The sequence below is a fragment of the Sycon ciliatum genome, chromosome 5 (genome assembly GCF_964019385.1).
Source record: "Sycon ciliatum chromosome 5, ocSycCili1.1, whole genome shotgun sequence".
NCBI classification, from domain to species: Eukaryota; Metazoa; Porifera; class Calcarea; order Leucosolenida; family Sycettidae; genus Sycon; species Sycon ciliatum.
In genome coordinates, this window is record NC_088647.1 from 15,744,196 (window position 1) to 15,755,513 (window position 11,318).

General features: G+C 49.0%; 1 protein-coding gene across 1 annotated transcript; it reads left to right on the plus strand.

The window, feature by feature from the left end:
- The first annotated feature begins 5,819 nt into the window (after positions 1-5,819).
- LOC135816822 (uncharacterized) lies at positions 5,820-6,428 on the plus strand. Its single transcript, XM_065329923.1, has one exon. It carries the CDS (start codon positions 5,820-5,822, stop codon positions 6,426-6,428), a length of 609 nt encoding a protein of 202 aa, XP_065185995.1.
- Positions 6,429-11,318: the final 4,890 nt, after the last annotated feature.

Consider the following 11,318-nt stretch of genomic DNA (forward strand, 5'->3'; position numbering starts at 1 on the left):
AACTCGTTTTACGAAAGAAGTCAACTAAACAATAGAAGAAGTAATGTTTTCTCTTTTCCATGTTGATCTCTAGCATGCATGGATACCTTGGTATGGGGATACTCATGCATTACGTTGTACTTATGGCCACTTGCAAGTACGGAAAGGCACAATTTTCCGAGCTTTGAGGCTCCATAAGTACAACAAAGTGAATATGTATCCCCGCGTGCCAAAGCATAATATGAGGATTTTGCGAGCATATTGCGAGAATCCATGAAAGCATAATTCCATGATCCCGCGAGCATAATCCGCCGGAGCCTAGTCCAGTTGCAGGGCCATTGCTTGGGAATTTATGTATTTGCTACGTCAATAGCAATACTTGACACTTGTATTAAACAAAAGCCCAACCAAACTACAATGTACAACCAAGAATACGTATACATAACGGTTATGTACTAGTAAAATAAATAAAATAATAATAATAATAATAATATTAACTGGTTTGAGGGAAAGAGACAAACGGGAGAAGTCTGAATAATAATTATAATAATAATACTACGAAGTAGTGGTTGCGACTTCGGCGATGATTTGTAAGAAATGGTTTGCTCCCCACACCGGAGCTCGCGCTATTCCGCCGACTTTACTTGACACTTGACTGACTCACGACTGCCATCCAGAGCACACGAGAAGTCCATCGAACCTTCGACTCGGCAAACCTGCAAGAAAGCACCACTCCCTGCTCAATACACAGTGTTTCGGGGAATTCACCCCTCATCAGTTGAGCTTGAGTAGGCTGAGGAAGATTGTGCCTGAAGAGCACCACTTACATGTATATAGTGCTCTCCAGGCACAAACACGCGAGCTCCGGTGTGGGGAGCAAACCATTTCTTACAAATAATAATACTCTTGGTACAATGTACCGGTAAGGTGGCTCGCCCTTATTTCTAAGGCCACCCTTTCTTTTTTCGTTGTTTAACGTCCGCGCCCGCGTACCTTTTTGCCTCCGACCGGGAAAAAAAAACAAGAAATTAGTAGTACCAATAATATGCGAAGTTGTAAATACATGATTGTGTAGTTTCACAGTGTGCCGATCATGACCTTAAACTTATAATCTTGCCTCCCGGGCATGCCTTTGTCTTGTGTTCTTTTTCTTTTTTTGTTGGCTTTTAAATATCGTACGGTGTGTGTCCTAGTAAAAATCCAGATGTAATGAATTCATGACATGCTAACTCCATGCTATGTACCTGTTTTGTTGGATTCATCAGGCATGTGCTCCAATGTACCATCAAAGAGTGTTGTTCTATGCCTGCAAGTGCCGTTAGACCCAGAAATATTGTATAATCACATGCTTTACTGGTCAAAATGTTTGATTGGGGTTTCCAGTTTTTGGAATGGGCTTTTGTTTTTTTTTCGCCCTCCCGCGTACCTTTTCGCGAAAAAAGGACGTTAAACAATGAATTAACAAAGGGTGGCCTAAACTCGTCTTCTGCACAGGGTCTCGCGCATTCTACGTTCGAGAAAAGTGCATGCGAAGTTGGCGTAGCGAGCTTTGTAGTGCACTCCTGTTTCGAATCGAAGGGTCCAGCTCACGCACATGCGAAACCTTTTGATGCAATCAGTGCGGGTCTGTTTCAACTTTCCCTCAGGCTGCCACAAACATAGGGTATTTCTTGTGAGGTAACATGGCGAGTTTGGAAATAGGAGCAGACTAGACATTGGCGGATGATGTTCGAAAATTTGGCAGATTCTGCCAAAAAGCAGAGAAATTGGCAGAACCATACAAACTTTATGGCAGGCACTTCCTTGAATTCTGCTCCATTTCTGTATCAACATACCAAACATGCATGAAATATACCAGAAAAAATACCAAATTCTGCCCATTCTCCTGCCGCGCCGGCATTATCCGCCAAGTGCTAATTACTTGTACTTTTTTTGTTGTTGTAGCTTTTCGTCTCCAAAGAAGTTGTACATAATATCGAGAGTACATAAACGTTTATGTACTCTTGATAATATTCATTGAGAAAACGATAGCATACTGGCAAGAGTATGGAAGAGGGGGAGTTAGGAGGGTAAAATTATACTCTTGTTAGAAATTAGTGTAATCAAGAGTACATAACCCTCTTGGTATAATCGGGTGGTGAGCCGTCTTAGAGAAAGCACCACAATGTTACGAGTTATGACGCTGAGCCTTCCAAGTTGGAAGGTTGTTGGTTTGCGCTTTGTAGATGTGTTGAAGCTGCAAGTGTCAGGTCGTTGGACGTCTCAGTAATTTTAATTGTAATTACAGTAAAACCTGTAACTAAAGACCACCGTGACTAGCGACTAGCCTGGTACTACAGACCACTTCGCCAGGCACGGACGGTCTCACATTCATATTATGATGGTTGTGCGGTGCAAACCTCTAACTAAGGACCACCTGCCACTAAAGACCGCTTTCTCTGGCCCCAAGGGGTGGTCGTTAGTCACAGATTCTACTGTATTTGTGTATTTCTGGATTCCCAGAGGCTGGACGGCCTGTCGAGGGGTCCTCATTATCAGCATTAAAAAAAAGCAGGTGAGAGTGAAAGGGAATACCGTACGTAAAACAGAGAAGACGAAGAGACTGAATACAGTGAGGAAGTGCCTGCCTGGCCCTGCCATAAGGAACATTATTTTAATTGTCGACAAAACTGTACATGTACACATCATGTTTTCCGCTCTTCAAGAAGTACAGTCATAGGTACATAGGTACATCCACAACAAAATGATTATTGACACTTTGCCATCATTCTTATTGTAACAGTTTTACACCTACTTTCACCACTCACACCTTATCACCTTGTGTCACACCTACTCTCATATACATAACCAGTATATTGAGTAATAAACGCTCTCTTCTTCCTTCGCTCAATGAAGAACTATTACATTGGTAGCAAGAGGATGGATCTCCATCCCCTGTGGTCGTTCGTGGGCCTAGTTCTGGCCTCGGCTATCAGCTCTATCGTCGTCAGCATCTGGATCGTCAACCGTCTCCGGAAGGAAGCTCTACCCTCTACTCAGTCGTCACCCCAGTGCGTTCCTGAGTCTCGTGCTTCAGCTTCCCAGCCTGCACCGCGTGATCGCCCACACGTCAGGGAGCCGCCCGTGTTCACCGGAGATCCCACCACGTTTCGGGAATGGGCATTTGCCGTCGAGTTGGCCTTGGCTTCGTGGCGCTTCGCGGATCCAAAACGTGAAGCTGAGTTTGCAGCCAGTTATATCGCTGGAAATCCGCGTCTGTGGTTGATGACTTCCCTGGAAGCCGGCGCTGCATACCCAGACTGGTCGTCCTTTTTTTTTACTATTGAACACTCACTGCATGATGAACTAAAATGAGGAGAAGAACTCGACACAATGGTACATATCCAGCAGGACGGAGTGGGTGGGACCTGTGAAGCTCAGCCGACCAAGGGTCTCGGCATCACAGCTGCACATGTGCACCAAAGGAAACAAAATGGGGAGTGGAAGGGCGGGGAGGGGAGCAGGAGAGCAAGAACTCTAAGGGTAGGAAAGAGAGGAGGGGGGGGGTAGGAAACCAGGAAACTTGTTATTCCAAGATATGAGTGCAAACAAGTACGCAAACAAGTACAAATATAGCAGTATCAAGATCATGATGCTGAGGCGAAAGTAGAGGCTGATTGCCGTGCAGATTTGACGAAAGATTAGAGGAGAGTTAGAGAGAGATAAAGACAGATGGATTGGGAGTTTGATGAGAAGGGAGTGCTCCGAGAACATGAACAGGGTCGTACAGGCAGTAGCCTAGGGGGCGATGTCCGTGGCCAATGACCAACCCGACCGTTTCAGGTAGCGGTAGGTCTGAACCTTGAACTGCTGCATCCCTTTGGCAGACGGTACATCGCGGAGGAGAGTGGCTGGCAGTTCATTCCAGGCTTCGATGAGGCACTCCGGGAAAGAGCGCAGCGCAACATTGCACGATCTGGCAGGTAGGGCTGTCTGGAGTTGAAGCTCGTGCGCAAGGTTGGCTGCCGAGCGGCGACGTGTGGCAGGCGCGATGGCGGGTGCGATGGCTCTGGCTGGGCGTGTCGCTGCAAGAGCTGGCGGGCTTGCGATGTAATGGAGCTTGTACAGAGTTGTGAGGCCGGCCACACGGCGCCGCAGGGACAGAGTGTCCATTGCAGCCCCTGTCCCAATCAGGGTGAGGGCACGATGCTGGACTCGGTCCAGCTGTGAGAGATGGGTAGCCGCAGCTCCCATCCATACAAGTGGACAGTACTCCATTAGAGGCCGAATGAACCCCGGTATGCTGTGGCCCGGCCCGGTGGGTCCAGGACATGGCACGCCTTCCGGAAGAAACCAATTCGCTGTGTGGCACGCACTGCAGTTCCTCGAAGATGCTCCGAGTATGTTAGATGGGCATCAAACGTCACTCCAAGGAGCTTCAGCCGCGAGCATCCTTGAAGAAGGCATTAGAGGCGGCTTACGGTGTGAAGTACGACCAAGAGAGAGCTCGGTGGAGTTTGTTCTCCCTCTCCCAGCCTTAGGCGCCGGTCACACATGCAGGCGGCGACACCGCTTTTGCGGCTGCCTCCAACACGCTGGCAGTGGGCGCTTTTGCGGCTCTTTTCTGCTGGCGGTCACACATGCAAAGGCTTTGGTACGCACGCAGCTTCACGGGTCTCCACAGGTGTCGTAAAACTTTTCTCTGAAAAAGACTGTAGCCTCAAAATTCCTTTCCTGCGCTGGTATGGATCGCAGAAACGCCCAGAATCGCCGACTACGTCGTGACCAGCGACTGCGGAGAGCTATGGAGATTGCCTCAATATTCATGTTGTTCAATTTCTCTTCGTTTGAATCTTGCGGAAGCTCCTTGAGCATCGGTGGACGCCTGAGTCGAGTCCCATGTCGGATGGTTGACCTCGAAATAGAGGGAGAGGAGCAGTTGCTCTTGGTCAGCAGTCCACTTCATGACGAGAGATGAAAAACTAATTTTTCCAAGATCCAAGAGATCCAACAACGACAACGCCGCAAAAGTTGCACTACCGCTTTTGTGTTTCGCCACCAATTTTTTGGTTGTGGCGCTTTTGAGATTGTCGCCGTGGCGCCAGTGGCGCCAGGCGCAGTATCCATGGTGATCCGGGGATATCCCAACTTTTGTGGTGCAGCTTTGGTGGTGTCGCAAAAGCGCCATGCATGTGTGACCGGCGCCTAAGGAGACTACATCGCAGAATTCTCGCGGCTCAGTTTTTTAATCACTGACCTGGATGGCCACTCTCGCGCAGTACTATTTGTCAGGGGCCTGGCCCCGGAGCTCAGGTGTGAAGTCATGAAGGAGCATCTACAACCCTGCAGAAGGCGACAGAAGCAGCGCTCGCCGTATCGCAAGTGATGCCCTTCATTACGGTACGACAGCAGCAGGGGAACCCGGTACGTCGTCCACTGTCGGTTCCTGGTCCCCGTTCCAATCGCGAGGAAACGGAACGACGATGCTACATATGCCACCGACCTGGTCATCTGGCACGTCAATGTGACTCGAACCCAAACGCTGGACGCCAGTAAAAAGAGGGGTGCAATTACTGGCGTGTGAGAGAGCACCCAAGGTCACCGTGCCAGTCACCAACAGGTTTAGTTGCCTGGAGACAGACGACGTGGAGACTGATGACGGCGACGACACCATGGAGTCTCAAGGCCCACATGCACAGTGCGTGCGGAGCTACGTCAGCAACATTGCCCTGGATTCGCACGCGCGGGACCACGATCTCCTTGTTGTGAACGGAAAGGTGAACGGCCACCGAGCGACAGTGTTAATCGACTGAGGGTCAACACACGATTTTATCTCGGAACGATTCGCAAGAAAACAAAAGATGAAAACGAAGATCGTGGAGGAGGTTCTAAAGGTGGCCTTGGCGGACGGATCAACCAGTTCGCGGCCGCTAGAGACCACCCACGCTCGCTTGGCCGTAGGAGGCTATGGCGATGACCAGCGCCTGACGGTCTTTCCCCTTGATCGATACGATGTGATCCTGGGAGAACCCTGGCTGACCCGGAATAACCCAGCTATCAACTACCGCACCAACGAGGTCAAACTGGGTGCCGAATCCCTAATCGCGGGTGAACCCACAGGCGACGCTGCTGTTCCCTCGGAGCTGATGTTCATCTCTGGCAAACAAGCGCGACGTGCGCTACGGCAAGGCGCAGAGGGTTACCTGGCTTGGCTATCTTCCCCCGACGACAGTTCGTCACATGGGCCTCGGAAGGAGGTACCTCCGGACAAGCAGCGTGACGTCGATGAGCTGCTGCACAGATTCTTGGACGTGTTCCCCGATGACCTCCCTTCACAGCTTCCCCCTCACAGCTTCCCCCAGAAAGGTCGGTGGACCACGAGATTGAGGTCGAACAAAACTCAACGCCACCATCCAAGGCAGCGTACCGACTATCCAAGCCCGAGATGGATGAACTACACAAGCAGCTGACAGCCCTCCTGGGTAAAGGATTCATTGGGCCTAGTAAGTCCCCGTACGGAGCCCCGGTGTTCTTTGTTAAGAAGGCCGATGGATCATTACGAATCGTTTGTGACTGGCGGGATCTAAACAAGATCACTATTAAAAACAAAGCCTGCCTTCCGAACATTGACGATCTGTTCGACACCGTCCAAGGGGCTCGCTACTTCACGAAATTAGACCTCCGTTCGGGATACAAACAAATCAGAATTTGTGAAAAAGATGTACCCAAAACAGCAATTAATACCCCCTTTGGACATTTCCAGTTTCGGGTAATGGGATTTGGTCTAACCAATGCGCCTGCCACATTCCAGGCCTTTATGAATTCAATACTGCAGCCCTATTTACGCGATTTCGTGGTCGTATTCCTTGATGATATCCTTATCTTCAGTAAAACATGGAGCGAGCATTTGAGGCATGTCAGCACTGTTTTGGAAACCTTGAGAGCCAACAAGTTATTCTGCAAACCCTCAAAGTGTGAATTTGGGTTGCGGGATGCCATCTTCCTAGGCCACAAGCTGAGTGGTTTATCTATCTCTCCCGACCCAAACAAAATTGCTGCGGTTAAGGAGTGGCCTGCGCCGTCCTCTATAAAGGAAGTGAGACAGTTCTTGGGTTTCGCGAAGTATTTCAGACGGTTCATTGATCACTATTCCATGATTTCGAGACCTTTGGAGGAAATCACAGGGAAACACTCGCGTTTTGAGTGGAACAGCGCACGTCAGTCTGCATTTGAGAAGCTGCGGAAGGCCTTACTGAGTGCACCCGTATTGCGACTTGCTGATGTTAAAAAGCCATTCAGAGTAGAAACCGACGCTAGCGATTTCGCCATTGCTGGAGTGCTCCTGCAGCAAGGCGAACCAGGAAATCTCTGGCATCCAGTCGCTTATGCTAGCTGGAGACTGTCCTCCGCCGAGCGCAACTACACAGCCGGAGAAAGAGAAACCCTCGCTCTAGTCCAAACCCTGAAGTGTTGGCGAGTGTACCTCTTTGGGCATTTCGATGTGTTCACGGATAACATGGCCGTTGTACACCTGAGAACCAAACCTACCCTCACCAAAAGGGAGGCCCGTTGGGTAGAGTTACTGGCGGATCTCGACTTTACGGTCCATCATAAACCTGGAAGGGACAATGCGGCTGCTGATGCCTTGTCTCGTCGTCCTGACCTTCAGCCGGGTGAGATCTCAGTAGTTCAAACAGAACTGACTGCTGCACAGTGTAAAGCTCTTGAGTTTGCTCTGGCAATTGATGATCAGTTCTCGAAGACGGTAGCAGAAGCATATCAACACGATGCAGAGTTATGGCCTATCATCCAGAAGATGCGTCGTTCTCCGAGTGACAACGTTCACCAGGCATACCTCTGGGATGGTGACGCCCATCATCTTTACTTGCGATCTTCCCCCAGTAACAGGTTATGCGTTCCCAAATGCGCACTTCGACTACAACTCTTGCAGGAGCACCATGACTGCATTGCCGCAGGTCATCCCGACAGAGACAGAACGTATTTCCAGCTCGCTCGTCACTTCTATTGGCCGCGCATGGGGCTGGATGTTAAGAAATTTGTTAAATCGTGTGATGTCTGTCAGCGCACTAAGGGTGCTCAATTAAGGTCTGGGTTTCTCCAGTCACTTCCTGTGCCCGAGCAACCCTGGGACCATATTACCATGGACTTCATTATGGGTTTACCCAAGTCACCCGAAGGTCATGATGCAATTTACACATTAATTTTGTAGATAGACTCACAAAATGTGTTCACCTAGTACCCACAACGGCAAGCATAGATGCCGAAGGCAGTGCCAATTTGTATATTCAGCATGTTTTTCGTCTTCACGGTCTTAGCTCTTGTGTACGCTTCTCGTTGGCTGAGAATTCGAAAGAAACGAGAAGCAATGTTCTCTCGAACTAATTATTACTTCGAAATTTGCGAAGCTTGTTGTATTATTTTTTGTTGTGGCACGCAGTGCAGGTTGACGTCACTGTAGTGACGTAATCGTTGTTGAGCGAGTGCTGTGAAACAGCGCTTGCGCAAAAAGATTGTCCTTCTTTTTGTCTTGCTCATCAAGGGCCCGCCCACCCACCCTCTGTATATATATAATTGCTCTGATTGTGAATGCGGTGGTTTCCTTGCTGTATCTTTCTGCACTGCTGATTTTATAAGTTCTATTTGCTTATTATTTTATTTATTTTTATCTGGATGGTCATTCTGCACTAACTGTTGCTGTATCATTTTGCCTCGAATTCTGGCAACTCTGTTTTCCCCTTGAAACAAGGCAATGTGGCTGTCCGCAGCCGACCCTGCACTGTGGTTTTGCTGTTGCAAATGTGAGGTGTGAGAGAGAACTATAGTGTGTGACCGTGACCCACGATTTACGGCCCAGTTCTTCCAGGAAGCGTTTCGTTTGCTCGGTACTAAGTTGTCATTTTCCACGGCTAATCACCCTCAAACAGATGGACAGACAGAGCGAATGAACAGATTAATTGCAGATATTCTCAGGTGTTTTGTTAACCACAAGCAAGATAATTGGGCCGCACTATCACCCATATGTGAGTATGCCATCAACAATTCCCAGCAAGCATCCACTGGTAATTCTCCCTTTTTTGAATTATGGAGAAGGTGCCCGCAGACTTCATTCTGGGAACGGGAGCGCGGAGAACTAGGCCAGACTGGATCCAAGCCAGATCTGATGCGCTTAAAGGGGAAGTATACCCTAAAATCAAATTTTCACCAGTTGTAGTCTTCGGGGTGCTGAGTCGAATGGTCTTGGTCCGAGGAAGCTGAGACGCTCCCTTCCTACTTGAATCCCAATCGAACTCGCGCACTTCCACCGAAACTGGGTGACTGCGCCCTACTAGATGGGGATTTGTATGCAAAATGTCACTAAAAGCGCCATATCGTTCTTATAAAAGCACGGATGACCGCGATTGGCCCATATGTTGTAGTCTTTTGGACGCTGAGTCGACTGGTTTTGGTCCGAAAAGGCTGCGATGCAGCGTTCCTCCTTTATTCCCAATCGAACATGGTTGAACAAGCGGTCACGTGCTCCTGCGTACACCAGTCACCTGGTCACCGTGCCTGCAGGGTACAACTTACTAGCCTGTTTGACCTTTTTTGGGTGCAGTCCTGTCACTCGAGTTGAACTCGAGTTGAACCTTGGTGTGAAAGTTGTCGCCTGCTGGCGCGGTGACCAGGTGATTTGGGCACCCAGGAGCACGTGACCGCTTGTTCAACCATGTTCGATTGGGAATAAAGGAGGAACGCTGCATCGCAGCCTTTTCGGACCAAAACCAGTCGACTCAGCGTCCAAAAGACTACAACATATGGGCCAATCGCGGTCATCCGTGCTTTTATAAGAACGAAATGGCGCTTTTAGTGACATTTTGCATACAAATCCCCATCTAGTAGGGCGCAGTCACCCAGTTTCGGTGGAAGTGCGCGAGTTCGATTGGGATTCAAGTAGGAAGGGAGCGTCGCAGCTTCCTCGGACCACGACCATTCGACTCAGCACCCAGAAGACTACAACTGGTGAAAATTTGATTTTAGGGTATACTTCCCCTTTAAGAAAGCGCAGGATAGGTCGCGGCTCAAGCCCGCCAGGCCCTGTATGCCGACAGGGGTAGGAATCCTAGCCGTCTCAAGGTGGGAGACCTGGCCCTAGTCTATTACTTTAGACTTTCTGATATCACCAGAGGCCCGACAACAGCCATCGAGGAAGCTACAACCAAAATGGTTTGGGCCGTTCCGCGTCGTTCGGGAGGTGGGCTCGAACGGAGCTGCCGTCCGTTTTCCGCTGTCATCCTGTATTCAACGTCACTGCTCTGCGACACTACGAACAGAACACCATTCCCAACAGACGCCAGCCAGAACCACATCGAAAGAGAAACGTAGAGTATCCCTGTTTTGTGCCTTGTTGTCGCATTGTTGCGAACTCTGCCACCTCTCGCCCTGGCCTAGGCCCTGCACAAGCCTAATGTCAGATGTACAAATCATGCCTGCGCCCGCCGACCGAGCGCTCGCGCTAGTGTAGCCTACCGTATATAGGAAATGGAAAGCGTTTCGGCCTCAGGGATCGCGAAGGGGTCGTCAAACACCATAACTAAAATTTACTTGACGACTCCCTGATCCCGTTGATCCAAACAAGGAGGACCTGGGAGCATGCGCATAAATATACCGGTAATGGATGAGAAAATGGTGTGATGCAGAACAAACCAAACTGTCACAGTGTGATAAGAGAAGGGAGTCGCAACAGCAAATGTTTGTACGACGTCCTACAATTATAGTATAGGCCCTGGTTTATAATACCTGACCGAAGAGAAAATAAACTAGAGTATCTATTCTTGCTTGGTTGGCTCTGTCAGAGGGTGCTTGCACCCGACGAGGTGACAGCAAAACCTGGCAGAGAGATCATACGTAATCGATAGAGGTAGTCAGTACTGGATTTGCAGGAGAAGTCTGGAACACCGCAAGAATCCAACCAGTAAGTGAGTAGACTAGCAACGATAATTTGACATATAAGTAATAACAATAGTTACAGTTCGCATGTCACTCATGGAAGGATCCATGGGCTTAGCGCATCTGTCAATGAAATCCATGAAATAATGGAATATGAAATATGCACCGGGCCGGCGATATTAACTGTATATTTTATTATAAATTAACATCGTAACTAGAGTTCTGTCACCGAACCCCGCTCAGAAAGTAATTGTCCTGAAATCAGTGATTGATGGCTCTGGAAGGTAGGACCCCTGATAAGCCGTGGCAAACATTGAAATAGGCTCAGCGGCACTGCAGTTTAGGCACCGGCGGATTATCATGATTATGCCGGCCGCTGAGAAAAATTGGCAGAATTCGGTACTTCTTCTGGT

Excerpts from the sequence above, each read along its gene's own strand:
- LOC135816822 (XM_065329923.1), top strand. The coding sequence starts at position 5,820 with ATGAAAACGAAGATCGTGGAGGAGGTTCTAAAGGTGGCCTTGGCGGAC.